Source organism: Mchenga conophoros, linkage group LG12, assembly GCF_057382185.1.
Source record: "Mchenga conophoros isolate Kocher_MC1m ecotype Shallow Benthic linkage group LG12, M_conophoros_male_GT1.1, whole genome shotgun sequence".
Lineage (NCBI taxonomy): Eukaryota > Metazoa > Chordata > Actinopteri > Cichliformes > Cichlidae > Mchenga > Mchenga conophoros.
The window spans coordinates 909,453-926,129 of NC_140537.1; the positions used below are offsets into that span (position 1 = coordinate 909,453).

General features: G+C 42.8%; 1 protein-coding gene across 4 annotated transcripts in view; it reads right to left on the reverse strand.

Annotated features, from left to right (window-relative positions):
• The window catches only part of pdzd2 (PDZ domain containing 2), a 94,725-nt gene that overhangs the window by 31,643 nt on the left and 46,405 nt on the right, over nt 1-16,677 (reverse strand). For 3 of the 4 annotated variants that reach the window (XR_014894566.1, XM_085293217.1, XM_085293218.1), the window contains 7 exons: nt 15,691-15,836; nt 15,446-15,578; nt 13,287-13,430; nt 12,293-12,392; nt 12,070-12,212; nt 11,676-11,795; nt 47-161 (listed from right to left, as the gene is read on the reverse strand). Coding sequence is in view for 3 of the 4 variants with exons in the window: in XM_085293217.1 (XP_085149343.1) it covers nt 47-161; nt 11,676-11,795; nt 12,070-12,212; nt 12,293-12,392; nt 13,287-13,430; nt 15,446-15,578; nt 15,691-15,836 (901 nt within the window). In the remaining variant the exon portion in view is untranslated. Of the gene's footprint in view, nt 1-46; nt 162-11,675; nt 11,796-12,069; nt 12,213-12,292; nt 12,393-13,286; nt 13,431-14,356; nt 14,554-15,445; nt 15,579-15,690; nt 15,837-16,677 lie in introns of those variants that run through there. The other variant, XM_085293219.1, reaches the window with a different exon arrangement.

Consider the following 16,677-nt stretch of genomic DNA (forward strand, 5'->3'; position numbering starts at 1 on the left):
GCTTTTCCTTCCAAGTCAGTAACACAGAATGAACAGGAAGTAATACCCTCCTTCAGCCGTCCATCAGCTGCCGCAGCACCGTGGGGGAATATTGTCCTGACAAAGATGCCCATCTGACCACGTGCTGAGTCCTGCCCACCAACAATACTGAACCCAAGGCCCTGTGGGAGTTGGAGTCAGGCAGAACAGCAGGAACCAAGGGTTCAGTGTTATCATCACAGCTTTTAGTAGTGACACATGACAGCGCACATTTAGATGTATCGCCATGCATAGGTTTCTTTTCTCCTTACATAGATATCAAGGTCGGTAGAAGTTCCTACCAGATATATTGAAAGTTGCAGTGAAAACATCATTAACAAAGTAAAGTGTGAATGTAAAATGTTTCAGTTGATAACAATGATGTAACACAGGTCAGAGGTCAGTCTCTACTACAGGATGACAGTCGACTGCACAATGTGGGTTTACTTTGAAAAGCTTATGGAAGTAAACACAGTCAGAAGATCCTGCAGCCACATACTGCAAAGGGCCTTTGTGACAAAGCACTGCTTATGGTTTTGGCTGCGGGCTAAACCCTGCCACCTGCTGTCCAGCCACAGGAAGACTTCACAACTCCACAAGCGAGTACGGAACAGAAGGGTTGAAAGTGAAGTCCACCAAACAGAGAGCAGTAGGCCTGACAGCACTGTTGTATCAGAATCAGAATCAGAATCAGAATACTTTATTGATCCCTGGGGGAAATTATTTTTTGTTACAGTGCTCCATTTTAAACCAACATTAAGACAAGACAGACAATACGCTAACTAAGAATAGTACAATATATACATATATATACATACATACATACATAAGTCACTCATAAATAAATAGTTGGAAAAGAAACATGTGTAGTTGTAGCAGCAAACAGTGTGTTAAGTGGATGCGTTGTACAGGGAGATGGCCACAGGCAGGAATGATTTCCTGTGTCGTTCAGTGGTGCTTTTCGGTAATCTCAGTCTCTCACTGAACGAGCTCCTGTGACTGACCAGCATGTCATGGAGTGGGTGGGAGGTGTTATCCAACATTGTCTTTATCTTGGACAGCATCCGCCTCTCCGACACCACCTTGAGGGAGTCCAGCTCCATCCCCACAACATTGCTGGCCTTACGGATCAGTTTATTAAGTCTGTTGGCATCTGCGACCCTCAGCCTGCTCCCCCAGCATGCAACAGCATAGAGGATCGCACTGGCCACAACAGACTCATAGAAAATCCTCAGCATTTTCTGGCAGATGTTGAAGGACCTCAGTCGCCTCAAAAAATAGAGACGACTCTGGCCCTTCCTGTAAAGTGCTGTGGTGTTTTTAGCCCAGTCCAGTTTATTGTCAATGTGTACTCCAAGGTATTTATAGTCCTCCACAATGTCAACACTGACCCCCTGGATTGAAACAGGGGTCAAGTGTTTCCTGGTCTTCCTGAAGTCCACGATCAGTTCCTTGGTCTTTGCCACGTTGAGCTGCAGATGATTCTGCTCACACCACGTGACAAAGGAGTCGACCACAGCCCGGGACTCTGTCTCATCATCCCTGCTGATGCATCCAACCACCGCAGAGTCATCAGAAAACTTCTGAAGATGGCAGGTCTCTGTGCAGTGGCTGAAGTCTGTGGTGTAGAGGGTGAAGAGGAAGGGGGAGAGGACAGTCCCCTGTGGTGCCCCTGTGTTGCTAATCACCTTGTCAGACACACACTGTGGGAGACGTACATATTGTGGTCTTCCTGTCAGGTAATCAACAATCCAGGACACCAGAGAAGCATCCACCTGCATCGCTGCTAACTTATCACCCAGGAGGGTCGGCCTGATGGTGTTGAAAGCACTGGAAAAGTCAAAAAACATGACCCTCACAGTGCTCGCCGGCTGGTCCAGATGGGTGTAGACACGATTGAGCAGGTAGATGATGGCGTCCTCTGTTCCGAGACGAGGTGTGGGTATGGGTGTGACTCTACTGTAGACGCGTCAAGCTACTAGATCAGTTTCACCAGCCCTGCCTCATATGAATTGGTACAACAGTGTCTCTAAGGTAAATGTACTTTTGCAAGCCTGCTGCAGTCTAAGATGGTCTGGATTTGCATGTGCATGCCTGTCCTCTTGGACAATGATAGCCTCTCGGTCCAAGAGGACAGCAAAAAGAAGACACTAACCCCAAGTTGCTCTCCGATGCATCCATGGGAGTGTGAATGTGTGTGACTGTTAGCTAGGAAGCACTGAAAAGCATAGAAGAAAATGCTTGTGTGAATGGGTGAATGTGGCATGTTGTACAATGTGCTTTGAGTGCTCTGGGGGCATAGACAAGAGATGTGTAAGAATCAGACAATCCAGCAACAACCAGAGAACCACAAAGGGCTTAAATACAAAGAGGGCCAACAAGGGAAGTTGAAACACACAGGGAACACCACTGGGAGGGAGACGGGCAGGAAGCAATACACTAAACACAGGACGTTAGACTTTCAAAGTAAAACAGGATGAACACGGGGAACAGAGACAGAACTAAACATACATGATAGACATGATAGACACAGGGAAAAAACTAATGACATGATTATTGATTTTAGGAAGTCCTCTTATAGCTCATCACCCACTATCATTAAAACTGCCAATGTTGGGATCGTTGAGAGTTATAAATATCTAGGTGTGGTACTTGACCATAAACTGTGTTTTGAATCTCATGCTGATGCCACTACTAAAAAAGTTCAACAAAGACTGTTCTTTTTAAGGAAAATAAGATCTTTTAATGTCTCATCTCAGATATTGTCCTTGTTTTATAGAAGTTTTATCGAATCTGTGATGTCCTTTTGTATCGCTGCCTGGTTTGGTAACCTGACGGTGAAGAACAAGAATCGGTTGGGACTTCTGGTAAAAACTGCTAGCGAAATTTCAGGGCGCTGGCAAGATGAACTTTTGGCCATTTACAATAGAAATGTGCTTAGAAAGGCTCATTCTATTATTAATTGTGTGAACCATCCACTTCACAGTGAGTTTGAGTTGTTGCCTTCCGGCCGCCGTTATAGAGTACCTGTGAGGACTCCAGGTCTCTTTTATCCCTACTGCGTCTTGTCTCCTTAATGGCAAATAATTGTCCTTGAACTTTCTATCATTATTATTGTTATTATTATTTTATAGTATTGTTCTGTTTATTGTTATCCTCCTGCTGCTAAACTAATTTCTCCATGTGGGACAATAAAGAAATTGAATTGAATTGGGAGGCACAAACAGCAACAGACTAAATGAACAAGAACTCACAACCAGAAATACAAATGATTAAAGCAGGAAGAATGAGGAAACTAAACAATGCTAAATGAGAACATAGGAAACCTAGAAACATGGGTCACAGACCCAGGACCATGACACAGGCTGGAACTGTATTTTTGTGTCCTTTGTTTGTACTTTAGGAGATTTGTAGTAAAAATAACACATTTTGGCATCAACGTAAAGAACAGCAGATGTAAAATGTAAACGTGAGGTCAGAGTTTAAATGTGAAATGATATTAGAATGTGATATTTACAGTCCCCATATGCCAGTATCATGTCCTAAATGTTGCCAATACCAACAAAGGCAGCAGAATGTATATCGTACAGCTATAACACGTAGTTTTAAACGACTGCTAATGACAGTCTGACAGTACACAGTTCCTGGGGTACAAGGTTTCTGTCAGTTTTCAACCAATAAATGATGAACCTTCAAGACCTTGGTGGATGTCAGTCAAATTTGAATGGATTGTTAACATGACAAGTAAAGAAATGGACTGGCACTTACAGTTTCTAGTGTTTCTGAAAGCTGATCTGTTATCAGCTTTCAAAATGCGGACACGTTCTCCAGCTGCACTTAAAAACTCACTTTAGTTGTTAGCGCAGTTCAGTTTCTCCAAGCTGTAACCGTGACAGCCTTTCTTCATTCAACGTGAGCGATCTGTGACACGACACATGATCAATGCTCAGCATCTAAAGCTTCATCCAGCTAACTGTTACACTGTAAACCTGGAGAAGTCAGCAGAACTTAAAACACCTGAGGTCACCGACTGCCTGAAGTTTTTTTTAAACTGATGAACTTAAAAGTAGAATTTTGTTTGACCCCCCCCCAGTTTAATCAGAATGAATGTTTTACCCAGAATATTATATCCCATATAAATGTTGCCTCTCAGGATCAACAGAAAAACATTCTCAGAGATTGAGGGATATCTTCCTAAATGTATATGGCATGGGAAGAAATCTAGACAAAAGATACAGATTTTACAACTGCCTACAGATGAGGGGGGGCAGGCGCTTCATAACCTTCTATATTATTACTGGGCTTGCCACGCACAAATAATCTCAGGGTGGTTCCTTTCTATACCAAGGCGAGCCACCAGTAGATACTTGGTGCTGTGACCCTCTTTCGCCTCTGTCTTTTATCTATTGGTCTGGCTGACCTTCCTCTTGGTGTCAGAAATCATTTTATTTTGATGCCTACATTTAAGGTTTGGCATGATATTGCTGCCCACATGGGAAGAAGAGGTTTCTCTAGTGCACTGCAGCCTCTAATTAGGAATAAAGCTTTCCCTCCAGGTATTGGCATTAGTATATTTGATGACTGCTCGAAGTTCAGCTTAGTGCAGAAGCATGGTCCAAACCTTTTAGATCTGCCAAGAAATTGTTTTCCTGTAACCGACTCCAGGAAAGCCGTTACAGATTCGTACACAGACTGCAGCGTACGCCAGAGTTTCTAAATAAAATTCATCCTCAGATTTCTCCTCTTTGTGTAAAGTGCAATACGGATGTGGGGACTTACTACCATTGCATATGGCAATGTCCTTTAGATTTTGGAAAAACATTGCTATAGAGCTTCGCTCAATCTTTCAGCAGACGATCCCACTGAACCCTGTGCTGTTCGTTCTGGGTCTGTCTATAGAAGGGCTCTCTGTGTCTTCTGTGCAGATGCTTTCGTTAGGTAAACTTTTACATTTAGCGAGGCGATGTGTACTGTTTCAATGGATTCAGAGACGGCGCCTCACTGTTACACAATGGTACAGAGAAACGTTCAAGGTGCTGCCAATGGAGCGCCTTAGTGCCATCATAAATTGTGATGCTAAAGTGATGCTAAAATAAACAATATGCTAAAGCATATAGTTAGGGCTGGACCAGGTGACCCTGAATCCTCCCTTAGTTATGCTGCAATAGACGTAGGCTGCCGGGGGATTCCCATGATGCATTGAGCAGAGGTGGGACCAAGTCATTGTTTTGCAAGTCTCAAGTAAGTCTCAAGTCTTTATCCTCAAGTCTCAAATCAAGTCTCAAGTAATGTCAGGCAAGTCAGAGTCGAGTCTCAAGTCACTGGTGTAAAAGTCCGAGTCAAGTCACAAGTCTGAAACTTTGAATTTCAAGTCCTTTCGAGTCATTCAAAAAAACGAAAAAAAGCATGTTGCAGTTATGCTAAATGTAAATATTAGACCATGTAATTTTTAAATCTGTGTTTTTCTCAACACATGACAAAATAGTGAACTTAGAAAATATACACAAATTGTGAAATTGCACCTCTTTAAAATGCAGCTCAATTAAACCTAGCTCCAAGAATAATTTTCACCGACAGTTCTGAGATAAGCTGCATGTTATTCTTGGATGCGGTTGTAGGACCGGCTTTAAAATCGCATGACAAAAATATCATACACATTAAAAAAAAACTGCATCACCAACGTAGCCTGGACAACATTTGCTAGTTAGATGAAGTCAGCTATCTCATCGTAGCATATTTATATGCATATTTATAATCATACGGTTCTTGGAGTGAGTGCACACACTCATGAAGTTTAGTAACTTCAGGTCACTGCAACAAGCCCAGGTACAGTTTACCGACGGATGGGTGCAGGACCTTGAAATGCACCGTGTAGAACGAAAGACCATCGTACGTATCATAAGTTTACCAGTCTCACAAATCGTCGTCATAAATACACATTCCTTAACCGTTTATTAATAGGACCTTTGAGCTCAACGGTAATTAATTAGTAGTAGAAATAATTTCTGGTAGCATCACAGAAATGTAGCAGTGACAATAATACTGTATGCTGTAATCGTACTGGACAATTAGTGATACAAACCTGTTTTATCCTGTGAATAAAAGTATATGTTTTTGTCAATGTATCATAATAACAGAAGCGAAACGCAATATTGTGTCAGGACAATTCACTATTTATGCACAATAAATAAAGGAGCATAGCGCGACAATTTCTGTTCAGCGCCAGACTTGCTTGTAACCTATATCACCAATTATGTTAAGAAAAATGACGTATTAACTACAACAGCAGACTGACCTTCGTGTAAATGCTTGGAGCAGACTAACCTGTGAGCTGGAGGGTTCTGGGACGTTATATTTGGTCTTAGAATGGCTGCAATCCAGTCGCCTCTTTGTTACTTCGGAAACATGGCTCGAACAATTTCTCTTCAACGACGTAATCCGATAACAACCGATCTCTTTACCCGTCGGCTTCCCGTGGCTGTCATGCGACCGGCTATTGCAGTTAATAATACAACAGCTTCTTGCTATTTTTGTGTTTCTTTTTATCGCTGTGTGACTGATTTTAATTGAAAGCCTGCGTGCGCTAGTACCTCTTGCCACGAGTTCCCAGAATCCTTTGCGGTTCTACCCGTGAATGACGTCACATTTTCAATCTCCATATAATATGCGTGTTAAATTTTATATTTGGGGTAAAATATCAAGTCTTTTCAAGTAAACCGGTTCAAGTCCAATTCAAGTCCCAAGTCATTGGTGTAAAAGTCCAAGTCAAGTCACAAGTCTTAGAACATTTTTTCAAGTCAAGTCTAAAGTCATAAAATTAATGACTCGAGTCTGACTCGAGTCCAAGTCATGTGACTCGAGTCCACACCTCTGGCATTGAGTTTTTCCTTTCCAGTCACCTTTCTCACTCACTATGTATTAACAGACCTCTCTGCATTGAATCATATCTGTTATTAACCTCTGTCTCTCTTCCACAGCATGTCTTTATCCTGTCTTCCTTCTCTCACCCCAACCAATCACAGCAAATGGCCCCGCCCCTCCCTGAGCCTGGTTCTGCTGGAGGTTTCTTCCTGTTAAAAGGGAGTTTTTCCTTCCCACTGTCGCCAAAGTGCTGCTCATAGGGGGTCATATGATTGTTGGGTTTTTCTCTGTATCTATGAAGCGCCTTGAGGCGACTTTTGTTGTGATTTGGCGCTATATAAATAAAACTGAATTGAATTGAATTGAATTGATGCATTCTGTAGGATATGGCGGCCTTTGCTTGATCACCTACCTCGTGACCTTGCTGTGCTATTACATAAAGGGGATCACATTTTGTTTTTAAACACAATAATTAATGTCTTTATTCACTTTTTTTCTCTCCCCTTTTTCTTTCTTTTTTCTTTCCCTTGACTTGAAATGTGGAATGCTGTACATATTCTGAGCCAGACATGTACATCTATAACTCATGTACCTGTATTTGTTTAGTTCTTCTCTTCTTATTATTTCTATTTGGCTGTGCTGATTTGTTGCTGTTTGTATTGTTCCAAAAAAATCAATAAATCATCGTTAAAAAAATAATGTTGAAGTTTATCAGAACTTCAATATTTTGATCAGTACCTTCTTGGTTAACATTGATACTCAAATCAGAAATGTTTTGTAGTCCAGCTATTACTTAACATAAATAAGAAAATGAAATTAAAAAAAAACAAAAAACAGAAAACACCTCGTCTGGACTCTGTAGGGTTCTAGTAGTAGTCTGTTTGACATTTTTCCAAGAGGCTGATAACAAGTCCAAAACAAGAATTCTAGCTTTCAAAAGGCTGCTTAATATTTCCCTGAACAAAAACACTGCGACATTGTTTCAGAAAGAGAAGAACTCAGCATTTGCTCTGAATGAGCAGCAAGATATTCCTCCAATAAATTTCAGCCATTTCTCTACATGATCAAACCACTTTCTCTTTGCTTTAACCAGCTCATGTCACTTCCCTAACAATTACTGAGCTTTTTTCATTAGTTCAGATTTTTTCTTTAGCTCCTTCATCTTAAATGTAAAAGATTAGACACTGTTATCTCCATATACAACGGAGAGCACTGCAGTAAAAACAAACTGTATGTATGTCAGACTAAACACACTGTCTACAGTTTAACATCTTAGCAGTCTGCCTCAGTTACCATGGTGAACTCAGTCAGCTGTTAGCTTATTAGCTGTTAGCTTACGGTGTCACTGAGTGAGAACTACTTTGCTTGTCACTAAAATGACTTGAAAAACAGAAATTTAAATAAAATAAGGACACTCACCGTGATCTAACAATGCTGTAACATGAATGAATGCAGAGTAATGTATGGACAGTGTTTCTACGCTTTCAATAAGATTTCAATCACATTTCAAAGGCAACAACTGCAGACAAGTAGATGCACCTCCACATCTGAGAGGAAATTAGCTCACTAATTAGAAACAAGAAATAAAAGATAAAAACCTAAATAATTATTTAAGTTTTTCAAATATCATCTTTATGTTTCATAAAGATGTGAAAGCAAACAAAAAACAACAACAATAATAATAACTGCAGGAAAATCTAAGTTTAAGAACCTGGGAGCAACTAATAAAAGACACAGAAATGTTACTTTTACCCCACTGTCTTAGATTAATTCAGGTATTAGATCAGACTAAAGACATATTATATGTTTGAGGACAAACGGACCCTGGGCGCAAAAGCTATTTGAGCTAGCTCTGAGACTGAGACATTTGTTATGTACATGTTTGCAGTGCCGGGAGGAGCTGCATCACCACCCACAGCTTTAGAAAGATGGACACTGAAGATTTTATTCTGAGCTGATTATAAATCAATGACCTAATCGCTGTTTCCGTCCTATACTGATGACTGAATCACCGTCAAAGTGCTCATGTTAAGTACACAAAGCAGCAAACTAATATCTAATTGTGATTTTATCCTGTGCATAAACTTCCACAAACCAGTTTGCTCCGAGTCAGAAACACATCCATCGTTTGTTGATGAAAATCTGCCAGAGAGCAGGTTAAGGTTTCAGTTACACTGGTAACTGACTCAGAGTTCAGGTCTCTTTCTGGAACAGTAAATCTGAGTTTCCTACATTTGGAACAGGACCCTGTACTATCTGGTTTATCCTGGTAACCTCAGGGTTAACCCTGGGTCTTCTCTAAGAAGAAGCTGATTTACTTCTTATTGGGATAAATCACCACGGTAACTTGTGCAGATTAGAGGTCAACACATAGAAAATCCCTCAGACCTCTCTGCAGGAGAATAGGAGGGGTTAAAGTTTTTAATTAGTGTCTGATGTCTTTGTTTTAATTGATAAACTTCAGCAATAAATATAATGTTTTTATATTTAATGCTTTTAAATCCTGAGACAGTACTCTGCAGCTAAGAGAAGAAAAACTAAAACTGTTGGGAACTGGGTTACTACGCAGCGAAAGGGTTACATGAAAGGATGCGGGACCTCTGGAGTCTTTGATACCCAACATCCAGACTGACGGTGAAACAAAGAGTAGCTCCGTGTTCCAGCCTTCCATAGAAGGAACTGCTAATCCCAACTAATGAGGTACAACACAAGTGCTACAGCAAAGGGGAACCAGGGCTTCAGGTCAGGGGGAGATGTCATCACTGTCACCTGTATTGGGTACCAAGCCCACGAGAGGTGCATTGAGTGCAAGAGAAGCTGACCTGGTGAAGCTGGAAAACTAGACCACAGTCAGGGAGGGTCCAGGTTTCTGACTACCAAGACTACGTGAAGTCCCCTCTGAAGGTCTACAAGAAGAAGTGAATGCAACATTACAGGCAGTCCTTACTGGGATCATCAGGGAAGCCAACAAGCTGATCTACAGCACAGCAGCAGGGATCACAAAGATGTTTGGCTTTAAGACGAACAGCAGCAAGGAGCAGTGCCCTCCATGGAGAAGGAGACTCGAGCTAATCTAGAATGAAGTTAGCCAACTATCAGAGCTGCAGAAAGGTGTGATAAAGAAAGGGACGCCTAAGAAGTACAGCAGGCTGTCCATACCCGAGGCCTTGAAAACTGCCAAGTAAATGCTCACAGCCTTAGACAGCAGCTTGAAGAGGTACACCAGAGAGTTACAATATGAGAACAGCCTCACATGAACTGGAGCCAGAGCAGACAGGAGAAGGATGCAACCCATAACAGCAATGCTCAGTGGCCACTGGATCTAAGAGCAGATCAAACCTCCCTGAACAAGATCCAGTGACCATCACAGTGGTCCATCCAAGAACGGGCCTCCAGTATGAAGAGTTGCACAGCTCCAGGCCCTGACATGGTTCACGCCTGCTGGTTGAAGTTGTCTGGCAGCACTCATATGAAAGAGAAGGGTGACACACCAGCTACTGATAGACAGAACAGTCGCCTGGGACTGTAAGACCAGACTGACCAACCCGTGCACTACCTGGACTGACTACAAGAGAGCCAGTAACTCAATGCCCCACACATGGATCCTGGAATGCTGAGAACTATACAAGATCAACAGGACCCTAAGAGCCTTCATCAGGAACTCAATGGGGATGTGGCGCACAACACTAGAGGCCAACTTCAAGCTCATATTTCACCACTAAGTGCGGGAGCTACCAAGGAGATGCTCTGTCCCCACTGCTGTTCTGCATAGGCCTGACCCCCCTCAGTGAGATCATCAACAAAACTGTCTACAGATACTGACTACGGAACGCAGCAGCTGTCAGCCACCTCCTGTACATGGATGACATCAAGCTGTATGCCAGGAGTGAAGGAGACATCGATTCACTGATCCACACCACCAGGATATACAGCAATGACATCGGGATGTCATTCGGACTGGAGAAGTGTAGTCAGATGATATCAAAGAGAGGGAAGGTAGTCAGAACTGAGAGGATCAACATTGCATACATCGAGGGCAGCTACAAGTACCTGGGGACCCTACAGGTAAGTAGGAAAACCGAAGAGGCCACGAAGAGGTCACTAAGAAAGCTGCAATCACCAAATACTTATACTTATATACTTATATAAAATAAGGCAAGTCCCGAGGAGTCCACTGAATGGTAAGAACCAGATAGAGGCGAACAGCATCTACTATTATAACCTGCTGGGATATAAGCTGGCTAAAGGAGGAGACAGAAACCACTGGCATCTAGACAAGGAAGGTCTTTACTATGCATGGAGGGCTTCACACCAACTCCAGCACCCTGAGGCTGTACCTGAGAGAGAGGAGAAGCAACCATCATGGACAAGCCAAACTGGCCAAACTGGCCAACACGTCAAACATTCAAACAGGCAAAGATACTGCACAGCAGGACGCTCCCAGGCCTCTGGTAGAGGGCCGAGCTTGAAGGATAGACCGCCCGCAGGCGCGAGAGGGGAATTAATAAATATATATGTTTGTGTGTGTGTGTTCTACTTTGTATAGTCTACATATTTTCTTCATCTGTCTTTTATAACATTATTGTTGTTCGTCTATGCTGCATCTATCCGTCTCTGTCCGCTCTGCTTCGGCTGTGCCAACTGTGGGAGCCCTTTCATTACTTACATCATTAAGAAGAAAGACAGCACAAGCAGATGCTAACAAATCATGTAAGGACACATTAACAGCAGAGAGATGGGTCTTTTCAGAGGCTCAAAGCTTTATTCATGTACACATGCCAAATGAGTGCACTTACCTTGCCCTGACCTTTCATTAATACTATACTGGAGATAATGGATGGCTGGGCCAGTCGCCATGGAGATTCCACTTGAACAGTGCTCAGGGAGCGAGCTGATTTCTTAATGATCTGATATTCCTGGAAATTGAATGAAGCAAAACAAAGTCTGACAAATAAATTTCCAAACAGTTATTTACATAGTGATGAGACCTTTCACTCAGTCTCTGACATAATTTGCATTTTCACACGTTAGGAAAATACCTTTTTTCCTGTTACACGTTACAGGTCTATGTTAATGTATATCTAGCTACACAACATTAAGAGGCTATCATTCTGATTTATTTTTCTCAGGTAAGCGCTCATGCCATTTTTCATCTAACACTGGGAGAAAGAACCTGCGACACTGACTGACCTGTCTCACTCCAGACGGGTCCAGCTGTTGAGGCAGGGAGTGTTTACGTCGGCCGGGCTTCTCCACCATTTCAAAGGAGCTCGTCCCATTAGCCACAAACAGCTCATCATCCTCACCCACTGATTCCAGGCGAGTGCTCCCTCCTAGGTCGAGAGAAACATTTAAAATCTTGTTGTTGTTGTTGTTGTTGTTACTGAGCAGTGTGTTTCTGTGAAACACTAACCCTGGGGTCGGCTGCACAGCTTCGTGGCTGTGGGGCCGCAGCAGGATCTTTGGGCTGTTTCCTCCTGACTTTGCTCTTCCAATTTCTCCAGGCTATCAACCTGCAAGGACACGCACACGCTCTTTGTAAGCAGCTATGAACATCTGACACTCCTTTGGCACCTACCAAGGAACACACAACAAATATTTGTTCAGACAGTAAAATACATTTTACTGATCTGCCAAAAAACTAAAGCTATTTCTGTGTTTCTGTTATTAGACTGTGGGACAGTAACACTCGACGCTCTAACACTTCAGTTCAAAGCTTTAACACTGTAAAGTGCAGCCGTCACCACAGATATTAAAAGCAGCACCGAGCGCACTCGCTGCGTGCTAAATCACCAGATTAATGATTTTTCTGCGACACTAATTTCATCTTTTTTGCAGCAGTGTTTAAGTTTACTGTTATATTTGGGGTTTCACTTCTGATTCTCAGGGTCCTGATTTAATTCAGTTCAATTTTGACTCAGACAGAAATATTATAATTATGATCGTGTATCTTGGACATGTGCTGTCGAAAGAACCTCTCTAAACCACAGCTGTCAAACTCCAGTCCTCGAGGGCCGCTGTTCTGAAACTTTTCCATCTGCTGCAACACACCTGAATACAATTAGCAGGTCATTAGCACGACTCAGTAGAACTGCCTGCGTGCTGAGGTGAAAGCCCTGACCCTACATACAAGTGTTGGGAGAAATTATATCCTGTTCATTCACTCATGAGCTGCTGTAACATTTGACTCTGGTAGCATTGACTACTGGAGTCACTACTAACTGACTCAGTGACATTCAAATTCATTTATAAGTTTCAAATCGTGTCTTCCTGGATGTTGGTTGATATTCTCCCTCACAGTGAAAATAAAACTACCATAAAACTTTTTATTCTAAGTGAGCAAACTTTCAAATTCAGCAAGAGGTCAAAAAACGATTTGTCTCACTTTACATATTATCTGTTTGTACCATGTAGGACTTGTGCAGACTGGTGCTACTGTTGGAAGTCTTGGTGTGAGCAGCCTGGGACAGGGATGAAGTGGAGCTGCAGGTGCTGACAAGGTCTGGCAGACTGGCGGATGGAAAAGGATCAAAGCCTACATCTGAATCCTCCTGCAAGGACAACAATGGATGTGTACATGCAAACCTTATTTTTTACAAAACCTTCAAAAATGCAGCCTACTACTGTCATACTAGTTTAAGGAGCTTGCAAAGAAAAGCATCTGGACTTCTTTAAGTTGCTTGAAGACGTTTCACCTCTCACATCTGAGAAGCTTCTTCAGGATCATTAGGGGGTCCATGTCCCTCTTGGGGGGGGACACTCCCACAGGGCTTAAATCTGGGACCCCGAAATTTCCTTTTCCCTTTCGGATTTCCTTACCTGGATGATTGAGCATGCATCAAGACATTTTAACCCACTTTGGCAAGGACTGCCTAAGCTAGTACATAAGTACAAACAAACAGCACGTAGGATGGCTGATTTCCTCCAGAAATGGAGGATCGTGTGCCTGGCGGGACTGTCGATCGAGGACGCTGAAGATATCTACCTATTCGGAACCATGATAACAGGGTTCTTGCTGATCGGAGCTGGCTTGGCCCTGATTTATTGGAGAATTAAGAAAGCGGAACCAGCTGTTCAAACCCCCACAAGGCTGCCCGCTGGGATTGAAACGATGGGACGAGGTGCGGCTTCTCAGAAAGGGCTCACTGAATGCAGCATGGTTAAGAGCTTGGAGGCGCTTACAGCCGCAGTGAATACTCAGAATAACACCTCTGAGCGTATGTTGGATTACATCAGGGAAGAATCCACTCGGAACAACATCTCTGGGCGGAAGCTGGATTACATCGCGGATCAGTTGGCTGCGGTCGTGAGATCTCAGAATCTGCTATGTGAGCAAAAAGAGTAACAAGACTACAGAATCGATGGCTAATAACATCACGGAGAAACTCGCAGCTATTAACGGGAGATTGAGAGACCAGTGTCGGAGTGTTAAAAACAGCTTGAAATTCTCCCGAGTTGTTTGCAAAAGAAAAATTACCATCATAATGCGGCTACCCCTTCGGCGCCAGCTGTGGGCTCAAGGCCGGAGCCGAACAACACCACCCTGATAACGACTGTGTTGAGTCTGTTCCTTCCCATTCCCTACAAGGCCACCTGGGTTGGCTGGAAGACTGTTTACTTAGCCTGGCAGGGCGAAGGACACTGTCTCAGCTGAACTATGGACACGCACACACATACATATACACTGATAAGCACTCACTCATCCCCCCTCCCCTTCCAATGCCTTCGATGCTTGTAGCCTCCTGGGAACACGAGGCGGGTCTTTGCCCGTGCAGTGGCAGGATGGCTGCTGTGTTGCCTGGGATTACTCCTTATCCCTTACCCAACCCTGTTGCTGGTCACGTGCTCTATAATGTTGTGCTGTGGACATTTATGTGCTTTCTGTGCAGAGGATTTTTTTTGTTTCCTGTTCTCACGCTGTCCTCTATAGCCCAGCATGAGCAGAGGTCTCTTTTTTTTCCTCTTGTACTTTCCCATTGTAGTGTATATTTCAGTGTTTTTTTTCTGTAATGCAACCGTTCTCTGACTTGTATCCCCGTGTGATGTCTGTGTTCTAATCGCTCTAATAGGATATTATGGTCGACAGTATCGAACGCTGCACTGAGGTCTAGCAGGACAAGCACAGAGATGAGTCCACTGTCAGAGGCCATAAGAAGATCATTTGTAACCTTCACTAAAGCTGTTTCTGTGCTGTGATGAGCTCTGAAACCTGACTGAAACTCTTCAAATAAACCTCTGCAGATGAACTGTTAGCTGTTTGACAACTACTCTTTCAAGGATGTTTGATATAAAGGAAGGTTGGAGATTGGCCTATAATTAGCTAAGACTGCTGGGTCTAGAGATGCTTTTTGAGTAAAGGTTTAACTACAGCCAGCTTGAAGGCCTGTGGTACATAGCTGATTATTAGAGATAGGTTGATCATATTTAAGATTGAAGAATTAATTAGTTACTTTAGTCTCAGTTTCACGTTTTGCCTTTTAATTATGTTATGGTTCTAGCCTCAATAAATGGCTCACTTTCTGTTCAAACTCACTCATGCCTCCAGTGTCTGTGTTTGTGCACTTACCCTACTGGCAACCACCAACTGGACCAGACCTGTAGCAGAGCGGAGGATATCAACAGCCTCCTGATGAGTAAGACCCACCAAAGACTGATTATTAATCATCAGTAACTCATCACCAGCATGAAGACGCCCATCCCTGTAAAACAGACACACACACACACACACACACACACAGAAGGGGGTTGGAGAGAGGTCAACAAATATAAACTAAACCATGTATTTTATACATTTTTCCTTCCTAACTTCACCTGTAAATGGCGCCTCCCTCCTCTATATGTGTAATGATGATGCCATGAGGGGAACGCTTGGAGCCACGCCCCCCTGTGATCTTTATGCCAAGGCCCTCCTGACCCTTCACCATGTGCATTTTCCAGATGTGGTTGGTATCTCTGGGCTACAAAAAAACACATGAAAAAACAAACAACTTATCACACAGAGTCAGATATAAATGTTACTACATACTAGATATATTATCAGTAATGTGCAAAAACATGAATTATGTAGAAAACAGAAGCAAAAATAAGCTAGCTACACACATTTTGCATGATATACAGGAATGACATACCAGTTGTTTCTCACAACACTGACCTACATGTTAAACCGCTATCCCATTACTCTCTTGCTTTCCTTGGAAATCTTTAATTAAACATGGACTAACTTACATGGACCGGCTGGTCATATGCAATCATGTGGTTAAGGTCCATTGAGGCACTGTTGATAAATCACCAAAAAAGCACCAGCTCTTCCCCTGCAAACGACTATATTTTCTGCCCTGCTGGTTGGTTGCTCCACATTGACAATGCACAGTGGCTTGCAAAAGTATTCGTCCCCCTTGAACTTTTCCACATTTTGTCCCATTACAGCCACAAACATGAATCAGTGTTATTGGACTTCCACATGAAAGACCAACACAAAGTGGTGCACACGTGAGAAGTGGAACGAAAATCATACATGATTCCAAACATTTTTTTACACATAAATAACTGAAAAGTGGGGTGTGCGTAATTATTCAGCCCCCTGAGTCAATACTTTGTAGAACCAGCTTTTGCTGCAGTTCCAGCTGCCAGACTTTTAGGGTCTGTCTCTGCCAGCTTTGCACATCTACAGACTGAAATCTTTGCCCATTCTTCTTTGCAAACAGCTCCAGCTCAGTCAGATTAGATGGACAGCGTTTGTGAACAGCAGTTTTCAGATCTTGCCACAGATTCAGACTCTGTGTGCCTTCCAGAGTGTTC